Genomic DNA, 21729 nt, shown 5'->3' on the forward strand with positions numbered 1-21729 from the left:
GAGGGGCAGCCTTGACCACTGGACCACCAGGGAGGTACCCCAGTGATGACTGTTCTCATCATGGCTATGGAGAGGCCTCCTCGAGAGGAGAGCTGCTGGGTCCAAAACGCTGGTGACAGTTGCTCAGTCATGTCCTACTCTTTCCGACCCCAGGGACTGTAGAGTCCATGCAATTCTCCAGGCCAGAATACTGGAGTGGGTAGCCTTTCCCTTCTCCAGGGGATCTTCCTAACCCAGGGATCGAACCCACGTCACCTGCATTGCAGATGGATTCTTTACCACCTGAGCTACAAAGGAAGCCAAAAAGCTGGTACCAGGGCCCGAGGCTAAGGGGCACCAGGAGGACACTGGCCTGTGTCACAGGGACTCCTGTGAGAGCCCACCTGGGACTTGAGCCCCATAAGGAGTAGCACTGGCTGCCCAGGAGCAGACTTTGGCCTCCCCGGGCCTCCATGAAACAGGCAGGATGTCCTTAGAGGCTGCCAACGGGCTCCCAAACACCCTGTTCTTTCCAAGCAGGAGCCACAGGACCCACCAAGGAGACTGAGCCACATCCTGAACTGTAGCCCCTCACTCTTCAAATCAATGCTTTTGGTGCAGCATTGGCGATATCGTAGTGGGAAGGAGCTGCCTTCCCAATCACCCCTCCCTCCAGCCCTCCAGCCTCCTCCACACTCAAGAGTTCCTCCCCCTGTTTTCCTACTCAGACCCCTGCAGAAAAGTTAGCAAAGCCAGCTGGTGAGAAAGAGCACATCCAGATGCAGAAAATGTACATACAAGTCTGTTTTTTTTTAACTCAAGAAAGGGCTTTTATTGATTTTAACTCACTTCCTGGGAAGTTAATTTTTAAAACACTCTTATGGAGTTTATCCATCCCTTGTGCTACATTCAGAAACAATGATGCCAACCAAAACCCTCGGCAATGGGGTGAATATGGGCCCACTAGGAAGAAGTTGGGTCAACCCCAATGAAGCTGGGCCTACCCCCAATGAAGCTAGACCCACCCCAATGAAGCTGGGCCCACCTCCAATGAAGCTGGGCCCACCTCCAATGAAGCTGGGCCCACCCCAAAGAAGCTGGGCCCCAGTGAAGCTAAGCCCACTGTGAGCCTGCAAGGTGCTGGTGGGGTGCCCTTGAAACCCCTACCCTCCAGGTCCCAGCACACAGATGCTGAAGGAAAACATGCTGCTCTGTGAATGGTCTCTCATGAACTCCATAAAAGTGTTCTGAAGAACAGTACCAAATCATCGTTTAAGCCCTGGGTTGCAATGACTTAGTGCAAAGGAGCAGGGAGAGACATGGACCCAGTGACAACGGGCCGCATTCTGCTCAGAGCCTTAAATAAACATAGAAAGTATATTACAGATGCATGTGCCAGTGCAAGACATGCTGTGTGCAGCAGATGGGCACACACGGGCGCGTGTGCGGAGAGCGACGCACACCCACAGGCACAGAGAACAAGCGGGAGGCACCGTTCCTCCAGCCCCGCCTTCTTTCCTCTCAACAGATCACTCCTGCCACACGAACCCAGTGCAGGTGACTGAAATCCCTTGTTTGGCTCATGTATTCAGGGCAGGCATCTGAGTCCTGCTTTATTTTCCTTCAGGGGGTCAGTCTCTTGAGCATTTGGTCAGTCCAAGGCCGAGCCGCCAGCCAGGCACTGATCCCAGAGAGAAGTCAGCTCCAGCTCTGAGCAGGCGGGATGACGACTGCCGGGGTGAGGCAGTAACGAAAGGCCCACCTCTCCGTGGGCAACTGCCTGCGTGCACACCCCACCAGGGTTAGGTCTCTAGCGCAGCCTCCAACCTGGGCAGTTGGTCCTTTGGGCGCTGGAATGTGAGGGCAGCTTCTGGGGCCAGATGGGGAGGCCCTCGCAGGACTGATGATCTGATTTCTGTGACTTTACCATCTGCAAGGCCACAGGCCTGTGAGCCCAGGGCCCTCGGTCAATGTCAGCCCTGGTGTCTTTCTGCAGCCGCAGCTCTAGGGAGCCACCGCGGGAGAGAGGGAGAGGCAGGGAAGAGTGACGCTCTTGGTTCAGGCCTCTCTGCTCAAAGCCTCAACTTGGCCCCTTCTGCGGAGAGGGCTGAAACACGGTCAGTCCAATCCACTTGGTGGCCAAGCAATGGTGGGCACGCTGGGGACCACCCACAGCTCATTAGGCGTTCCCAAGCAGGGCTGTGCACCTGGCTCCCCACCAGATGACAAACAAAAGATAACGAAAACCGAATCTGGATTCTCCAACATTGGCCCCAGCCCCAGCGAAGCCCAGGACTACCCACCAAGGACTCAGAGCCTCCACGCCAGTGTTCTCCGCAGACACGGGCTCCGACAGCGCCCCCCTGAGGTGGGCAGCGTGAGCCCCTCCTTGAGCGTGCGGCCGCTGAGCCACGCCCACCTGGCCTCTGCAGGCTTCCCGCTCGCCGCCTTGGTTTCCTGCCTCCTGCCCCTGGGCCTTGCCAACCGGCCGGGCTGGGTTTCTAAGGCACCACGGGCACCGAGCTTCCCCAAAGGATGAGTCCCGCCAGGGAGAGCCAGGACGAAGAGAAAGGCGTTGTGGGAGCCCTTACCCACCCCCTACACCCCAGGTGACACACATTCCGATCCTGTCCCTGGACACGTGCGCGCGGAGGTCATGCAGACGGGGGAGGAGGGCCGGGAGAGGGGCCACAGTCCTCAGCCCCCTGCCGGCAGGGGCGGCTGTTGGCATGAGGGCGGTGGGCCTTTGGAGGCGCGGGATGAGCGTGCTGCCGGGCGGCCCTGGGCGCATGCGGGGGGCTCAGGACGCAGCCTCGTCTTCTTGGACGCCGGGCAGCTCTGGGCTTTTGCCTCCTTCGCCAAACCCGTCTTTCCTGTTCAGGGGACACCAGGGGCAGAGGGACCTCAGAGGTCAGAACATACATGCAGGAGGACACGCTCATACACACTCATAGGCCTTTTTATCCACATCTCTCAAATCCCCCAAGCTCATCTCAGTCTCGCCACCCTGCATTGTGGTCCCTTGCTGGTTCCCCCACCCATAGTCTCAGCCCACAACCCTCCATGGCTCCCTATTGCTTGGAAAGGAAGTCTAGACTTCCCACCCTGACTTGTGGAGCCTTGCCAGATATGGCCTGGCTCAGGCTCCATGGTCCAGAGTAGAAGGGCTTTGGTTTTGCTTTTTGTTTGTTCACAGGATAGATTCTACCCATCAGCCTTGGGATTCTGTCCCATATTCAGTAGATTCTTGTTATCATCCTGATATCACCAACCCCCCCCCCCAACAACCCCGTGCCAGGGCCTTAAAAAAAAAAAGATTAATAAATGAGTTTTGATATCTTTAAAAAGGATCCATCCCATTTAATTCTACTATAGAGTTATCCCAAAGCATAAAGAACACAGTCAGTCAAGGATAAATGTTGGGACTCTGATGGGGTAAAACCTGCTTTTCAAAACTAAACCTGTGACATGTGTACATGCTAAGCTGTTTCAGTCTTGTCCAACTCTTTGAGACCCCATGCACCATAGCCCACCAGGCTCCTCTATCCATGGGCTTATCCAGGCAAGAATACTGGAATAGGTTGCCATGTCCTTCTCCAGGGGATCTTCCCAGCCCAGGGACTGAACCTGTGTCTCCTGCAGCTCCTGCATTGCAGGCAGATTCTTTACCACTAAGCCACTGGGGAAGCCTGTGTCACAGAGTTAGAATTTTATAGCTAGGAAGTGTTAAGCCCCATCCTCTCACAGTCCAGATGAAGGAACTGACCTGTCTCCCTACTAACGTATCCATAAAAGAACAACGGCTGCCTTGCTCGGTTGTACCCTTGGCGTTCAGCCCTGTGCCAGTCACTGACCTGGGCTGGATGCATCCTTAGCCTGTGACTGGCCTGTCCCACCACCAGGGGGCGCTGAGTCATAGGCACTTAGCTAGAGACCAGATGTCCAGGTTTGCGTCTCTGGTCTTAGTTCTGTTGGCTGTCCAGGCATAATTAGCAATAGCTTGCTCTTTCACTCTCAAAAGTGGCTCCATTTGGATGGTAGATATATGGTCCCCTACACGAAACCCAATTCCAGCATTGTGGCCTGCAGATCCAGAGGAGGCCAAGGACTCCGTCTCCCCGGCCTGGCCACTTCATGGGAACAAGCAATAAGCTCAGGACAGTCAAAGCCTTTCCCAGGCACCCCCCGCAACCCTCCTTTGTCAAGAGGAGGGCACGAGGTTAGTACAGGAACCTCCCTGAGGGTGAGAAACCTCTGTCAGGGAGCAGACACCAGCTCGTCCACAATGATGGGACTCAATAGTCTGAAGAGCCCACTTACAAGAGGGTGGTCTTACACGAACAAAACCAACATCTGGGCCGCTGGATGGCACAGGCGAAATGCCCCTTCCTGGGAGGCTGAGGTACATGGACGGTGGCTGCTGTTCACCTTCCTGGGGAGCACGCCTCCCTGTAGCCTGTGAAGGGGCTGCGGGGAGGAGGGGCTGTGCCTCCCCACATGTTCTTCAGAGAAGGCGTGCTCCCCAAGGCCCAGGACCCCTCACTGCCTTCTCCCTGAGGGTCTCTGCACTCCAGCAGGGCTCGCCAGCACCCCAAATGGACTTTTATTTCAGTGGAAGAAGGCGGAAGTGCTGAGGACAGGGCTCACGGAGTTTTGGGGAACTGCTTTTCGGTCCTCTCCCAGGAGGTGGTGAATGCACAGGGCTGGCTCTCAGGAGGGAGCCTGCAGCCACAGGGGTTCCTCTTTCCTGGCCCATCATTGTCATTGGCCAGCCTGTCCTTACTTGCTGGATAAGCATTTACAAAGTGCTGACTGGGCGCACAGCCTCAGCAACAATCAGAGATTGCACAGGCCACTCAGAAAAGCAGCGAACACGCCCAGACCAAGAAGAGGCAGTCCCCGCCTCCAAGACAAGCCAGGCTTCTACAAAGAGCCAACCTGAGGCCTGTCTGGAAACCTCAACTAGGCTGCCAGGGGCTGAGAACGCAGGTGCAGGCGGGGCCCTGCTGTGAGGCCTGGCTGAATCCCCAGGCTTGGGGCTCAGCCTGGTGATGCTCAGAGTGACAGCCACAGCCCCCACCCCACCCCAGGGAGCGCCTGGCAGGCCTCAGCCCACCAGTACTTACGACAGTAAGCTTCCTGGGGCGGACATGGATCGCTCTTCCCTCCGTGCCTGGGGCTCGAATGGGTTGCCAAAGGAACGCTTTCTCAGCATGGACTTAACCAGGATCTGGGGAGGACGCGTCAGCATGAGGAACACAGGCCCCCAGGTTCCCAGACACACAGGCAGCCTCCACTCTGGCTTCCAGACGGGGAGGTGGCTGGGTGGCTCTGTTGAGGTTCCCTTTCCTGGGGCAGGACCAGGAGGAGCATCCCAAGCAGAGGAAAGGGCAAGAGCATGGAGGGAAGGTGGTTGAGGGTAGATTCTGGAAACGGTGAGGAGCCTGGTGCGTGGGGGACACCAAGGCCAGTAGCAGACCAGGAAGGGTCTGGAACACCAGGCCGAGGGCACAGGAAGTGCAATAAGGAAATGCCTTCTGGCTGCGCAGGAAGGATGGAGTGGAAGAGAGGCTGTCCTGGGCTGCGCAGTGGTGTGGGGGGATATCGACAGGGGACAGGCCCCTATCCCTGGCTCTGTGACTTTGTCCCTCCTCCCGCTATAAGGACAGCTCCATCTCCCCTGCCCACGTGCACACAAACTCTCACACATGTGCATAGACCCAAGGCTGCCTTCATCTCTTCCTTCCTTCTTTCTATCAGCAAGTATTATATTGAGCGCCTACATATGCCAGACACTATTCTAGGCCCAGGGGGCACACTGAGTCAAATATTCTTGCCCTCTTGGAGCTTATTGGAGAAGGCAATGGCAACCCACTCCAGTGTTCTTGCCTGGAAAATCCCAGGGACGGAGGAGCCTGGTGGGCTGCCGTCTGTGGGGTCGCACAGAGTTGGACACAACTGATGCGACTTAGCAGCAGCAGCAGCAGCATGGAGCTAATATTCTAGTTGCAGAGACAGGCAATAAATAAGACAGATAAGTAGAACATATGTTCATTAGTGGCAAGGGCTCAGGTGGAAAAAATAAAACAAGGAAGGGGGATAAAGTATGACAAAGAGGATGGAATTTTTGATAAGGGGGCCGGGAAGGGTCTCGTCTCACGACAAGATGACTCTGGAATGATGACCTGGAGGGAGTGAGGAAGCGGCTCTGTGGACACTGGGGCTGGAGTGTCCCAGTCAGAGGGAAAGGATGTTCAAAGGCACTGGGGCAGCAGCTTCCGTGGTGCATGTTTGGAACCAAGAGAATGAAGGGAAGAGAGGAGGTTGCCAGGGAAAGGGGGGACAGGCAGGCCATGCAGGGTCTGAGCTGAGAAGTGACCTGACCTGGTCACCAGACCACCCTGGCTGCTGAGCTGAGCATTTACTGTAGGGGGCGGGGCAAGGGTGGAATCAGGGGTACAAGCTGGGAGGCAATTCCACTGGTTCAAGAGAGAGATGATGGTAGCTAAGACCAGGGATGTGGCAGTATGGACACTATGCTGCTGCTGCTGCTAAGTCACTTCAGTCGTGTCCGACTCTATGCGACCCCATAGACCGCAGCCCACCAGGCTCCCCCGTCCCTGGGATTCTCCAGGCAAGAACACTATGGGAGCTGCTAATTCCAGGGACTCCATACAGCCCCGGAGCTCTGTGGAGTGCAGGGACCTTTAGCCTGCTGGCCCTAGCTGGGCCTGGACCCAATAGGGAGGCATGAAGTGCACAGACCAGACCCCACCCCCAGCACAGGCCCCAGCTCGCTCTCCTGGCATTGTGCTCACCCTGACTCACCACGAAACCTCAGCACAGGGCAGGCCATGACTCTCAGTGTCCTCTGCATGCCCCCCCACCACCACCAAAAAAAAAAAACAACAGATGGCCATCAGGGACTATGTTAATAACTTCCAACTGTTAAGGTGGAAGATGTCCAGAGGAGGATGAGAAAATCTAAAACTTGACAGGAGAGTGGGGGGAGCACACAGGTGGTGTCTGCCTGACGTGCGGGGGTCCCGGGGTCACTTCTCCAAATCAAAGGCATCCGAGGCCTTTCCCCTGTCATGTCCTTGGCACCTAGTCCAGTGCCTGGAAAATAGCAGAAGTTCAATAAACCTTAGGAAGGAAGGAAGGAAATGCTTCTCCAGTCGTCGTGAATGTTGACACTCAGCAAGGGCCAGTATATTTAAATCATTCACTCTCCTCACCACGCCTCCTAGTCTCTCTACCATGAGACTGAATAGCGTGACCTTGTTCCCATGGGTCTGCAGTGAAGCAGTGGCCTCGGGCCCAGCAACGAGGCTGGCCAACCAGGAAGCCGTCGGTCCCGTCATAGGGCCCAGCCAGGAGCAAGTCTCAGGTGGTGCCCACACCCGCCGCCAGGCCCTCCCAGGAGTTGGCGCCTTCTGCCCCCATCCACTCACCACTGTGGTCCAGCTGGGTATGAGCCTGACCGAGTTCTTCACCTCCTCCTCCGTCACCTCCACCATGCTGCAGTGCTCCTCCTCCGAGGGAAGGGGCTCCTCCCCATTCTTGGTCACCCAGGGGTGCAACTGTGGAGGAGAGGATAGGGAGGGTCAGGGCCACCAGTGATAGACACTTGCCAGCAAAGGACCCGGGCATTCCACCAGCAGTCCCCTTGAGGGTCCAAAGGCCACAAGCCCCAACCCAGCACACACATGCCTCCAGTGTAAGGTTCCCCAAATGGGGGAGCCAAGGCCTGCATTCTGCGGCCCAGCCCCTCTGGTTCCCAACCTTGATGTCTGGCACCCCAATTCTCGTTTCAGGGTTCTTGTCTAGCATCTTCAGGATTAAGTCCTTGAGCTCTTCGCTGACCTTTGGCCTAAAGAAGAGGAAGGAAGGAGACGAGGGAGAGACAGCTGAAGGTCCTTTCCTTCCCACCTCTCCACCCTACCCTGCTCCGGGCTTCCCTGAATTGACACATGGCTCAGTGGTAAAGAACCCGCCTGCCAATGTAGGAGATGCCAGAGACGCGGGTTCGATTCCTGAGTCAGGAAGATCCCCCGCAGTAAGAAATGGCAACCCATTCCAGTATTCCTGGAAGATTCCATGGACAGAGGAGCCTGGCGGGCTACAGTCCATGGGGTCACAAAGAGTCAGACATGACTGAGCGCCCACACACAGGGCAGAAACGCTGCTGACCCTCAGGTCTCAGAGAGCAGGACAGGAGGGACGCCCCTGAGGCACCAAGGTGGAAGGAGAGAGTTTCAGAACAAGGGTACGGATAGCCTTCTGCCCTGAGTATAACATAAAACAGTCACCCTCAGGGGGCAGAGGTCACAGACACATTAACAAGCTCCCGTGGGTGTTGGACAGCCGCCTGCAGAGGGCAGAGATGATGAGGATAATGTGAGAAGAGTCGCTTTATGAGACTCCAGGGGCCTCAGCCCCACTCACCCCACCCCCATCTTATCCTTTCCTCCACCAGGGAGGCAGCCAGGGAGGATACTCACTGGACAGAGAAGGAAACCAAGGCCCGCATCACCCCACCTCACCCCTACCGCCCCGACCCCCGCACCAAGAGTGCAGGCAAGGCTGAGGCTCGTGGGGACGGGCGCAGGGCTCTGCCCAGGCTGCAGGCTTCACTGCTACTTAAACTCTTGGCAGAAGGAACCTACTCTTAGGACTATGACCTTGGCTCCCTCTGCTGGCCTAGATTCCTAATCCCTTTTAAAACTCCTGGGCTGGGGAGGATACACAGCAGGAGGAAGAGCGAGAAGACCAGCAGTCAGAGGAAAGGGACCGAAGCCAGTGCTGTGAGGGGTGCAGCTGGTGGGCGGGGAGCCATGTGGTGGGTGAACAGGGGGTGGGACGCGGGGGTCCTTGAATGCCCGGGTCAGGGCGCGCCTATTCTTGAAGCAGGAGATAGGGTGAGATGTGCTGCGCTTTATAGGGTCACTCTGCCTGACTGTGGTGGTTGGACGAGGCGGAGGACTGAACCAGGTAGGAGCTGCACTTGGCAACGGAGCCAGAAGAAATGCAAGTGGTGGCCTCACCAAGGCCTGGAGCCAGACAGGAAGTTTTGGGTGAGAGAGGGTAGGAGCACGGAGGACAGCTCCCAGGTTGGTTTCTGACCTGCCTGGGGCACTCTGAGCAAAAGGGCCCTAAAATGTGAAGCACTAGGGTCCACAGGCCAGCTGCCGTGGTAACCAGCATCTTTATCAGAACCGTGAATGAGCACAGGGGCCTCTCCAAACAGTCCCCTTGGGCTCAGAGACCTCAGTTGCAAAGGGGGAAGGCGGAAGGAGTGGCTTCAAGTCCAAGGCCCACTGAGACTCCACTTTTCCATCTGTGAAATGGGGGAATGCACTGGCGTCATGAAGCCCCCCCCCCAACCCTGTGTGGAGAAGGTGGAAGTTCCCTGTGGGTGCAGGGTCTACGTGGGGGTGATGTCACTGATCTCATGGAGGCCTTCAGTGAAGGAGCAGATGAACATGTAGCCTGGGGTCATCCCTGCCCCACTCCTGACTGAGTTCCTGTCTGTACAAGGAGATCCGACCCAGGTGTCTGCGACCCTCTCACATCTCCCCCTATCTGCTCCCAGGGAGCAGCACCCCCACCTCCAGGTCAGCAGGCTGGGGCGGGGCCCTGGAAGGACAAAAGCTCTGCTAAGACTCAGACAGGCCTCCCTGGGGGTGGGCGGGGCCTGTGGTGGACAACTGGACAACTCACTCCTCAGGGAACACGACGGCCTCGTTCTTGATCTTGCGGTGCAGGGCCAGGATGTAATCGTCGATGAACGGGCACTGCGAGGGGAGAGACAAAGGATGCGGGCCCAGCGCCTCAGCCTACTGGGGGCAGCTCTGGGCTCCTCCCGAGATGCGGGTTGGGGGGCCTCATCAGGGCCTGGCCCACAGGAGATGCCCAACAAACGAGGACTGAATGAACGTGTCATGGAGGGAACCAGGAGCTGTGCGCCTGCCAGGGTAACAGCCACTCGCAGCAAGGCCTGCACAGCCGGGGCCTAAGGTTTGGGAACGTGCTCCCTGAGATTCCGTCCTGTGGCTCAGCATGGTCCCTGCTGTGGGAACACCTCTGGACAGGGATCTCGGCCATGTCAAGGTCGGGTGTCTGGCCTAACTCAGAGCAGGTGTCAAGGACAATTTGTTAAAAGAATGAAGGACTGAGTGAATTTGCGAATGAATGAATGGCACCGACGGATAGAAGGACAGGGAGCACTCAGGCCGGAGTGGTGGCAAGACCACCGTCCAGCCTCCACGGGAGGTCTGCTGACCCAGGACTCCCGCACATGAATCCATCCCCTCAAGGGGACAAAGGGACATGAGAAAAACAGAAACACCCCTTTTCCTTCCGTCATTTCTGAGCTGAGTGGGCTCTTTCAAAGTCACTTTACTTCAGGACACAAAGGCACAGCCTACATCTATCATGCATTCTGGCTCAGCTCGCCCAGCCCATGGTGCCAGGGGTGTGGGCCGGCCCCAGCCCTGCCAGCCCACCCAGCACTCACCTTCCCATAGACGAAGCAGTACAGCGTGACCCCTGTAGCCCACACGTCCAAGGCCTAGAAAGAAACAGTGCACATCAGGCCCCTAAAAGGAACAGACGCACCCCTTGCTCATCCAGATCCAGTGGGCCATGGGAGAGGGCAAGCTGGAGGCCTCCTTCCCCAGTCATGCATCCACTCAACAAACACCCCCAGGCCCTTGTTCTTTGCCAGGCCCTGTGCTGAGCACTGGGGACATGGGAATGGCCAGATCAGGGCCCCTGCTCTCCAGGGTTTCCAAGTCTCCTTGGAATGGGCCCAAACCGGACGTGTTTCCAACAGAACAGTGCAAAACCCACTTCGCCTACAAGGTCACATTTGCAGTACTTATAACACTGATGCACCCCAGAATATTGAATTTATACTTGCTAAACCAGCTCTGGCTTTGAGAAGTCATCCCTCTTGCGATGATCCACTGGAGAAGCCACCATCCACCTTTCTGACACCAGAACAGCCTCTGGTCCTCAGTCACCTCCACAACCCCTCGGGGCTCCCCTGCACCCTGGATTCGAATGTGCCCTGTCTCTACAAGTTCCCGCTTCTGGAGCCCCACTTCCTCTTCTCATATCCACTTTCTCTCTTATGTGAGTGATCCTCAAATCTCTACCTACACATTCCTGCCACCGATGCCTCATCTGAATCCAATCAGGCAACACCAGACAAACGCAAACTGATGTCATTCTACAAAATAATAGGCCTGTTCCTTCACAAATGCCAAGGTCAAGCCACTCTTCCAGATTAAAGGACCCCAAAGAGACAGGACAAGTGAATGCAGTAACTGACCCAGGATTGGATCCTGAACCAGAAAACGAAAAGGCATTAAAGGACGCAGGATGGGGGTAACTGATGAAATCTGAGTAAGGTCGCTTAGGTAACAGTCTTTTATTGATCATAAATGTCCTGACTTTCATAACTGTACTGTGGTTATGTAACAGAATGTCCTTGTTCTCAGAAAACATCCCTGGCAGTATTTAGCCATAAAGGGGGGATAATGTCTACATCTTCCACAAATACAGGGAGAAACAGTGAAAAGGAAATGGGATAAAATGACCTATATGGGGATGACCTAGTACGTGTATATGTATAATTGATTCACTTTGCTGCACACTTGAAACTAACACAACATTATAAATAAATTCTACTCTGATAAAAATGAATAAAAATAAAAATTTAAAAAATCTCTATTTACATCCCTCTCTTGACCTCCATATCGACACACGTGTCCAAACTCCTTGACCATTTCCTCCACGGCAGAACCACAGGGGGGCCAGCCAGCACTCCACAGGGGGCAGCAGGATGTGTGTCCGGGGACACACAGAATCACAGCCTCTGCTCAGAAAGCTTTGCCACTGCCTCTGTCACTTAGGACCAAGCCCAAACTCCAGACCCTCTAAACTCTGCCCAAATGCCACTGCACCACTCAGTTCTCTGGTATGTTCTCTGGACCCCACCTCCTGTAAATTCTTCCCATTCTTTAAGGCCTAGTTCAAATACTGCCATAGCCCAAGAAGCCAGGGGAGCCTCCGACATCCCCCTAGACAGGAGCTCTCCTGTCCTTTCACCATGACCAGAGGGCAGGGAGCTGGCCATCCGAGCTCTGACTGCTCCACATCCTAGCCCAGAACTCAGCACAGAGCAGCTAGTGGGAAATTTCTGCAGGGGGCCATTGTGCCGGAGAACGAGAAGAGACCCAAGCTGGGGTTCTTGTTGGACTCCAGGAAAAGGCAAACCTGGGGGAGAGGGCCATGTTTGGTGCTCACTCCTGAGACACGAGGACCCTGGCTCCCCCAGATTGGACATGGGATGGCATGACATGCTCTCCCACCCCTCCATCTAAACCCCAACCCAGACCGGACCCTGGGGGCCACCTTTCCACTGAAGCTTTGGCCGGAGTCAGAAATGGCCTCGGGGGCCATGAACGCTGGGGTCCCAGCCGTGCTGGACAGCCGAGCGTCGTTCCCCTCGAACTGGTTGCTGACGCCGAAGTCAGCAATCTTCACGTGCCCGTCGTCGCCCAGCAGCAGGTTGGACGGCTTGATGTCCCTGTGGATGATCTTCTGGTAGTGCACTGCAGAAAGAGGCAGCTCGAGCGTCGGACTGGGGCCCCTTCACCCAGAACTGCCCCCTCGGCCCTCGCCTGGCCCTGGAGGCGGCCTCAAACCCCAGGAGAGAGGCAGCTGGGACTTCCTGGCCCCTGCACACACTCATCTCATGAGGACCTCGGAAGAGGATGTCAGGGCCCCCTGCTCAGCTATGCGGTGAAGACACTAACTCAGGCTGTTGGTAATAGAGCCAAGCCTGGACTCCTAGGAATCTTGGGACTCCAAGCCCGGTGCTCTCTCCATGGCAGTCAAGGCCCCTGGCATTGAGTGGACGTCAAAGGAAACTGGGGGAAGAGGGTCTCCATAGGCCTTGCTTGGGGCCACCCCCACCCCATGTGAGTGCTGTCTGCAGGCTCAAAGCCCATCAGAATTTTTCCATACTTTGGGACTTCCCTGGTGGCCTAGTGGCTAAGACCCTAAGTTCCCAATGCAAGGAGCCCAGGTTCGATCCCTGGTCAGGGAACTAGACCCCACATGCCACGACTAAGAGTTCGTATGCTGCAACTAAAAGGTCCTGCGTGCCACACGAAGACTGAGGATGCTGTGTGTCACAACTAAGACCTCGCGCAGCTAAACAAATCAGTTAAACAAACAAACCTGCCTCCAGTTCCATCCCCTACCCAGCCTGTCACAGCTGCCACTGCTTCTTGGACTGAGAGTAGGCTTGTGGGATGTCCTGCAGAGCCCTCAGCCCTGGGACTCTGGGCCAATGGGGTTTTGGAGAGGGAGGGCATGCCAGGCCTTGGGACCTCCAGGATGAACATGGCTGGGATAATGGCACCTTCTCTAGTAGGCTGAGTGCCCACCCTGCTTCCTGGGTCCAGCACTGCTGGGAAGAGACAAGCAGCTCAGACTGAGATGACCAGAGATGTCCCAGCAGAGAAAAGGCACTGACTTCACCCACAGCCATGCACTTATGAGCTCGCCACTCAGCAAATAGCTTCCCCTGGACCAACACACCCTGGGATGATGGAGACAAGGGAAGATGGAACGGGAAGGAGGGCAGGGGAGGGGAGGGGAGAAGGAGAGGGTGGCTGAGGGCGGGGGGCAGAAGGAGTGAGGGTCATATAATGCTAACACCAGAGGGGCTTCCCTGGTGGCTCAGCGGCAAAGAATCTGACTGCCAGTGCAGGAGACACAGGTTCGATTCCTAATCCAGGAAGATCCCACATGCCGCGGTGCAACTAAGCCCGTGTGCTGCAAATATCGAGCCTGGTGCTCTAGAGCCTGGGGGCCACAACCCCTGAAGCCCACGCACCTGGAGGCCCTCGACCCACAAGAGAAGCCACCGCAATGAGAAGCCCGCACACCGCAACTACAGAGCAGCCTGAGCTCACGGCAACTAGAGAAAACCCCAGGCAGCAACCAAGACCGAGCACAGCCAGAAACAAATACATAAATAAAAGTGATTTTAGAAAAAGAATTAAAAAGAGTGTAACAACAGAACCCACGACCCTACAGCACTCTCCTCCTATGTGTCAGGTCCACATGAAGCATTTGACACACAGCCATTCGAGCATGGGGCTCAGGAGGCTCTGTATTTGACCATGGAAAGTGGGCTCAAATTCTAGCCTCTCCCAAATTGTAGCCTCTCCCTTGAATTCTCAGCTCTTTATCCAAATGGGCATCCTGTAGACATTTATCCAAATGGGCATCCTGTAGACATCGCAATATATATCCCAATATTTCTCGATCACATTTTTGTTTTTTGGCTGTACTATGCAGCATGCAGGATCTTAGTTTCCAGACCAGGGATCAAATCCATGCCCCCCGCATTGGGAGCATGGAGTCTTAGCCACTGGAGCACTAGGGAAGTCCCTCAAACACATACTTAATTCAGAACTTGACCTTTCTATCTGCAATCACCATCCAACAAACAACCCTGTTCCTTGTCTAGTCCTTCCCATTTGGTTAATGGCCATACTATCAATTGCTCAACCAAAAACCCCTCTTTCCTTCAACTCTCACATCCAGTTCATCAGCAAGTCCTACAAGGTGGACCTCTCAGGCATATTCCAGACCCGACTGCTTCTCCTACCTGCACGGCTGCGCTGGCCCCGTCTGCGAGAGTCAGGCCCGAGCCTCCCAGAGCACAGGGAGCCTCAACTCCCCCTTCTCAGGTGTGGAATCACAAGGTGGGCCTTCAGCACCCCGGGTCTCCATTTGTCTGCCTGTCCAGCCCCTGGTGCTGTCCTATCCACTCCAGAAAGCCCTTCGTCGACCGTGATTAGCTAGGTCTTGATGAGGCTTTACCCAAGAGTCAGATGGGATCAGCTTGGCTTTTTTTTTTTTTTTTTGCAGAGAGAGGATGAGAGACAACAGGCCGAGGACAGGAAGTGGGTGGAAGCCAAGCTGGTGTAGAGTTGTGTCTGCTGCAACCACACCAGGCTGAAATGCCCTCCTCTCACACTTCTAAGCCCTTGTAGGGACTTTCTGCAAAGCTCTCTTTCTCTGTGCCTCAGTTTCTCCATATGTACAAAGACAGCATTAACATGAAGGCACTGGAGTGGCTCAAATGAGATAGACATTTGCTGCAGGTCAAACCTCAGCTGGCCCTCACCTGATCCCCTAGGGAGAGAAGATGCTTCTGATAAACCAAGCTGAGGTTTCAGAGGGGGGATGTATCCCACTCCCCAAACCAGGCCAGGACTCTAGGTGCGTGCAGGCCCCCTTCTCCCTATGACCAGAGAGTCACCCAGTGCTGGCCACCCCAGCTCCTTCACATCTGCTCCCCACTGCCGCAGCCCTAATCCAGGACTCACCATCTGTCACTTGGGCTGCAAAACCAGCCTCCTCCCTAACCAGTTGGCCGCCTCTTGCCCTCCATCCAGCCGCCACACAGCTGCCAGACAGAGCTTTCTAAGACACAAATCCGATCACTCCTCTCCCCTGCTCAAAGCCCTCTAGGTCTCACAAGGCTGACAGGATGAAATCACGAAAGTCCTTTGCAGAGACATTCCCAGCCCTCGAGGTGTGGCCTGGACAGTTGCTTCCAGCATCATCTTTCCCCGTCCCTGGCTCCCTGGTTAGACTCAACCAAACTGAAGTCCCCCTTCTCAGATAGTACATGCCTACTCCCCTCTATGCTGCTGCCACGTGGTACACCCTCCCACCATGCCTCAAACTGGCCAGTGAACTCCTATTCATCCTTCAGAACCCTGCTCATAAGCGGTCTCCTCTAGGAAGCCTCCCTTGGTCCCTTAGTGCTGACAGCTGCTGTGTTTCCCCAGCCTTGGCAAGCACTGCTTAGGTTCCTGTCTCTCCCACTAGGCTGCGAGATCCTTGAGATCTCTTCTGGGTCTTTGACATCTACATGCCCCCAACTGGCATTTACTAGGTACCCATAAATGGACAAATGAATGAATAAATGAATTCCAGACAGAGGCCAAGCTAACATCACCTGAAGAGGAGGTGATGCTGAGCCTGAAGGTGATGCTCAACCTGGAGGCTGAGCTCTCCATCACCTTAGGGCTCCTTACAATAAACCTACTCTGCTACCACCCACTGGTTCCATGCCAGGACTGACTCTTCCTCGAGCAGCTGGACACAAACTCCTTCCCACAGCTCTTGATGCCCTGTGAAAGCCTAAGCTTGAGATACAGGCTATGCGGTAATAAGCAGGCTCCCAGAAGGACCTGGCGCATGCCCAGTGAAATCTGCCGCTACCCTACCTGTTCAGGACGTTTCGGCCCCGCCCACCGGCCCATTGACCCGCCCCCAGCTAAAGATGATTGGCAGACCGACACTGACTGACAGGAACGGCTCAGAGCCGCTCAGCCTGGGCTCCAGCCTTTCACGTGTCCCCTCTCGGGTCCCCAGACCAGGGGGGCAGGCAGCCCCTCACTCACAGTACTCAAGGCCCAGGATGATGTCCCTCAGGTAGAGGCGAGCTTGCTCCTCGGGGAAGGGCTTGTCGCAGGGTACTTCCATGACTGGCCTGTCGGGAGGGCGGGGCGGGGGAGGGCTGTTTAGCTGGAATTAGGATGAGCAAAGGCAGATGGCAGGCTCCCCTTCACTGGGCCCTACAAACTCTCTGGGACCTTTCATGGGCCCTCTAAGCTCGATGGGTCCCTGGAACACAAGATAGTAGCTTTTTCTCTCATATAAATAAAATTTGAAAATACACATAGATGCAAATATCCCTTTTCAATCATTACAACTTCAAATTATCTTTACCTTACTTCTGATTGGCTCGGTATGTCTTCTTCTAAGTACTTAATTATCAACAATCAGACAGTTGCAAAGATTCCATTTACAGCTGTGTTTTTCAAACTATAGGTCCAGGATCAAGAAGGTCATGAACTCAATTTAGTGGGTGGCTACCGCTTTTTCTTTTTTTTCTAATAAAGTCCTATATACTAAGTATATCACATGTAATAAGGATATATACTGTTTTAGAAAACTTTGGTTTCAGTCCTGGAGAAGGTAAATCGCAACCCACTCCAGTATTCTTGCATGGAAAATCCCACGGACGGAAGGCTACAGTCCATGGGGTCGCAAAGAGTCGGACATGACTGAGCGACATTTACTTTTACAGATATGAATGGCAATGTAAAACTTTATTTCTTACTTGGAACAGAGTTCAAAAATGCTGAAAGCCCCTGAGTCTTAAAGGACACATTCCCTGCTTCTTCCCAGAACTGGTCTTTAGAGCCTCCCAGACAGAGAGACAAGTCACAGCCTGTATTCAAGACCTTAGTGGTTAAGGAGCCCAGTCCACCGAGCCCTGCACCCACTACTCCCTATCTGCTGCTCTGCACGTACCCTGAGAAGGGTAGACAAGGCAAAAGTGAGTTAGTTCAGTTCAGTTCAGTCGCTCAGTCGTGTCTGACTCTGCGACCCCATGAATCGCAGCACGCCAGGCCTCGCTGTCCATCACCATCTCCTGGAGCTCACCCAGACTCACGTCCATCAAGTCCGTGATGCCATCCAGCCATCTCATCCTGGGTCGTCCCCTTCTCCTCCTGCCCCCATACCCTCCCAGCATCAGAGTCTTTTCCAATGAGTCAACTCTTCATATGAGGTGTCCAAAGTGCTGGAGCTTCAGCTTTAGCATCAGTCCTTCCAAAGAAATCCCAGGGTTGATCTCCTTCAGAATGGACTGATTGGATCTCCTTGCAGTCCAAGGGACTCTCAAGAGTCTTCTCCAATACCACAGTTCAAACGCATCAATTCTTCGGCCCTCAGCCTTCTTCACAGTCCAAGCTAGAACCCTAGATTTCATTAGTGACTCGCTGTGTGACTTTGAGCAAGCCATTTACCCTCTCTGAACCTCAGCTTCCCTTCTTGTAAAAGGGAGTGAATGGAGTCCCAGCTACCTAACTCACAAAATGTGTAAAACGGAAAGAACTCTTCTGTGATTTGAGTACAGGTGAGAGTTGAGTTTCATCTCTATACTTTTCCTTTCTTCTCTCGCACTGTCATCAAAATCTTCTTCCAGTTCTTCAAGGCCTGGCTGGAAATCCACCCCCTCTTCCTAAGGCCTCCCTGACTATTCCAGCCTCACTGACCCCACCAGCCTTCAAAGAATCACCGTCTTGGTCTCTCGTTTCCCACCCATTTCCCCCACACTACCCCCTGAACCCAGACCACAGCTCCCTAAGGACAGAGCCTGGGCCTCTTTCTTTCACTAGAGTAGCTGACCCTAGGATTAGGGATATGGGGAGGGAAAGGAAAACCTATCCTGCCTGAACGCAATGGGGAACTTACCCCTTTCTCAGGAGGTCAAACACTGAAAGAAAAGAGAAGAAAAGAAGAGTAGGTAAGTTGCAGCCAGGCTGAAAACACAGCTGATGCCAAGATCCCTGCCCCTTCTGGAGGGTGGGAGAGGGGGCAGGCATCCAGGCATACTTGAGGGAGAGACAGGAGAGGGGTCCCAGGGTATCAGAGAAGATAAATGGCTGAGAACGGGTCTACTATGAACTTGCCTCACTGGAACCTTAGGTGCCGAGTGAGGAGCATCATCATGAACCCCTTTAACCGGGGAAACTGAGTCTCAGAGAAGGGGCAGGTAGGAGAGGGAATGGAGGCTAAAGCCTTGGCTTCTAACTCCTAAGCCTGTGTTCCTTCTGGCCCATTCCCTGAAAGCCTCTAAGCCCAAGCCTGAATCAAGCACCAGGAACTTAAATAACAGCATCAGTATTACTATTACTAACAACAATAGCTAATGTGTCTTGCATGTAATAACTCATTTACTTCTCACATCAACCCTATTATGTAGATACCATTACTACCCCCATTTTACAGATGAGGAAACTGAGGCATGGAGTTATCAGATAGGGCCTGGGAACACACATCACATAGCCTGCTTCTTGTATCTGCCTGATCCACTGTCTCTCCAATCAGTGGCGTGGGGGTTTGGAAACACTGGTTGACTCTACTTGGATATCCTGAGTCTGGCTCAGCAGGGCTGGGGAGAGAATCTGGGGCTTGAAAACATGTCTTTCCTCCCTGTCCCCAGGAGGTCAGTGCATTTTCACAAGGCCCATCTGAAGGTCAAGTATGTCCCTGGGGAGCCTTTGGACCCACCCAGGTAAGCTACTTTGGGGATGAGCTGGGTCACTCACCCAAATAGAGATTGTCCTCAGCTGGGTCATCCAAGACCTGGTGAGAAGGAGCAGACATGAGGGTGGGACTTGGGGAGGCTTGGGATAGGGGTGCTTGCCAGCCCCAGGACCCACCGTGTGCTCTGCAACCAGCCCAGATGACGGAACAGGAACTGTGCCAGCACAAGGCTAATGAGGCCTCAGAAACCACTGGCCCCTGACCCTGGTCCACCACACGGCACCCTGTCCCACCACATGGCACCCTTTCCCTCTCCCCTTCCGCCATGGGGCTTACTTCTTATCTCTGGAGCAGCTCGTCCCCCTCCATGAGAACCTGAGAACATTCCAGAGCAGCCTCACCTGACCCCAGAAGCCTTCTGGCCAACCCTATCCCAGTTCTGGCCCTGCCCTTGGCACACCCCCCTTGGCAAAATCCCTGGGTCTATGCCAGGTGCCCCCTGCACCAAGGGCTACTCCATAGGCCTCACCGGCTCACTACCTACCTCGATCAGCTTGACCACATTCACGTGGTCCAGCTTCTTCAGAATGGCAATCTCCTGGTACACCCGCTCCAGGGGCAGCAGCTGCTTGGCTGGGCCTCCCTGGGCAGCCTGGGACCCTCTGGGGGGAGGCCGACCTGTGACCCAGAACAGGAGTCCAGCCTGTCACAGGAGGCTGGGCCTCACCACAGCCCTGCAACCAGCCTCAAGCAAGAATCTTGCAAGACCTTGGCCTTGGCCTCAACCCACCAAGCACAGTCCCACCACCAGGCCTTTGCTCACTCTCTGCCTGTCCACCCCCAGTCCTAACGAAACTAGCCTCCGAGGCCTCCTCCTCCTCCGCCCCCAGGCCAGGAGCTCCCAGGCACAGGACCAGACAGATACGCACGTGGGAAGCCATACTGCTTCAGTAACTTCTTCTTGGAAAGAACTTTCATGGCCTGAGGAGGGAGGGGCAGAGATGTCACTTACGTGGAGCCACCAGGAACTAGAACAGGCAGGTTACATGTGAACTGAGGTCCAGAAAGGCTCATGGGCACGTGGCACTGAGCGTGTGGACTGGCTGCAGTTACACTGAGTTAGGAGGTGGCCATGACTGAACCTTAGGCCTTACCCCTGTTTCCCATAACAACTTTCTAGAGCTCTCCCCTCGGAGGCATCCAGCCTTCTGCTTGCATATTCCCAGGGTCAAGAAGCTCATTCCCTTTGCATTCCGCTAGGGACAGGGAGATTACTCCTTTCACAGGCAGCCTTGTCCACCGTCTTGGCACAGCTTCTGCCCACCCCCAAGTCTTCCAGGGCCCAGTGTAGGCGACACCTCCCTCCTTCCCCAGACTTACATAGTGCCTGTCTTCACTTTCGTTGTAGGCCAGCCTCACCACGCCGTAGGCACCCTGCAAAGAGGCATAGGTCAGCCCCTGCTGGACAGGGCAGCCTACCCCAGGACTAGGGGGAGAGGAGAAGGGGAGCCTGAACTGCCCCTGCCCCCCATCTCCTCCCACATCCCATCTCCACCCTGGCCTCCAGTGGGCATAAATTTCAGGTAGGCAAGGAGAGGGCTCCATGCCCTGGTCACTGCCCTTGCTGGGCTCAGCACAGCTCTATGCCTTCCCCAGTCCCCTCCATCAGACTCTGGGGAGAACTTCCCCAGTGGTTCAGTGGTTAAGAATCTACCTGCCAATGCAAGGGACAAGGGTTCGATCCTTGGTCCAGGAAGATTTCACATGCCATGGGGCCACTAAGCCCATGCACCACAACTACTGCGCCCACACTCTGGTGCCTGTGAGCCCCAGCTACTGAAGCCCGTGAGCCTAGATCCATGATCGATATCAAGAAAAGCTGCCGCAGTGAGAAACCCATGCCCTGCGACAAAGAGTAGCCCCTGCTCACCGCGACTAGAGAAAGCCCATGCAGCAAGGAAGACCCAGGACAGTCAATAAATAAATAAACGTATGAAACTCCAGGGAGTCAGGAATCAAGAATTATGTCCCATACCCTGTAGAGGACAAAACTTCCCTCACATCTAGGGCAGGACCTTCTTGGCTCAGCCTCACATTCCCAGAGGAGGAGAGGGGATTGTGGAGGATCCAGACAGGCTGGCTCCGCAAACCCCCAGGACAAGCTCCCCCTGCTCTTGGCTGCCCCCAGGCCTACCTTGCCAATCTCACTCTGCAGTTTGTACTGGTTCAGCTGTATGCAGTCCTGGTGGGGAAAGGAGAGGGGCCATCAGGCAGAGCCGGATACAGAAGCAGCACCCCTCGTGCACTTCCAGGGCCCAGTCCTGGCCCCAGGCCCCTCCCTGCCAGCCCTGGGCCTGGTCAACATTTCAAGTTTAGATGGGGAAGTGAGGTGGTGCCAACACCAAAAGTAATACTGAAAGCGACAAGAAGACTTGGATAACGTTTGGAAATGTGAATGGTGAACCTTGCCTGTGCTTTGCTCCCTGACAAGTGGTGGAAAAATGCCCTAATTTCCACCTGGATACTGGGAGCTGGGAGACCCTGATGTAAGAAACCCACAAGCAGTATTTCTAGAAGAAGGTGAATGAG

The 21729-nt window shown here is 54.9% G+C and overlaps 1 protein-coding gene across 2 annotated transcripts in view; it reads right to left on the reverse strand.

Moving 5' to 3' along the window:
- Nucleotides 1-784: 784 nt before the first annotated feature.
- CAMKK1 (calcium/calmodulin dependent protein kinase kinase 1) overlaps nucleotides 785-21729 on the reverse strand; it is a 29768-nt gene continuing 8823 nt past the window's right edge. The window contains exons 3-17 of one of the 2 annotated variants that reach the window (XR_011259812.1): nucleotides 21335-21382; nucleotides 20521-20574; nucleotides 20070-20121; nucleotides 19685-19818; nucleotides 19203-19239; nucleotides 18346-18367; nucleotides 16485-16573; nucleotides 12403-12602; nucleotides 10499-10552; nucleotides 9703-9776; nucleotides 7765-7852; nucleotides 7434-7562; nucleotides 5106-5209; nucleotides 1067-2852; nucleotides 785-1024 (exon numbers count right to left, since the gene is read on the reverse strand). Coding sequence is in view for 1 of the 2 variants with exons in the window: in XM_069603147.1 (XP_069459248.1) it covers nucleotides 2780-2852; nucleotides 5106-5209; nucleotides 7434-7562; nucleotides 7765-7852; nucleotides 9703-9776; nucleotides 10499-10552; nucleotides 12403-12602; nucleotides 16485-16573; nucleotides 18346-18367; nucleotides 19203-19239; nucleotides 19685-19818; nucleotides 20070-20121; nucleotides 20521-20574; nucleotides 21335-21382 (1158 nt within the window). In the remaining variant the exon portion in view is untranslated. Of the gene's footprint in view, nucleotides 2853-5105; nucleotides 5210-7433; nucleotides 7563-7764; nucleotides 7853-9702; nucleotides 9777-10498; nucleotides 10553-12402; nucleotides 12603-16484; nucleotides 16574-18345; nucleotides 18368-19202; nucleotides 19240-19684; nucleotides 19819-20069; nucleotides 20122-20520; nucleotides 20575-21334; nucleotides 21383-21729 lie in introns of both variants that reach the window. The other variant, XM_069603147.1, reaches the window with a different exon arrangement.

The sequence above is a fragment of the Ovis canadensis genome, chromosome 11 (assembly GCF_042477335.2).
Source record: "Ovis canadensis isolate MfBH-ARS-UI-01 breed Bighorn chromosome 11, ARS-UI_OviCan_v2, whole genome shotgun sequence".
Classification (NCBI taxonomy): Eukaryota; Metazoa; Chordata; class Mammalia; order Artiodactyla; family Bovidae; genus Ovis; species Ovis canadensis.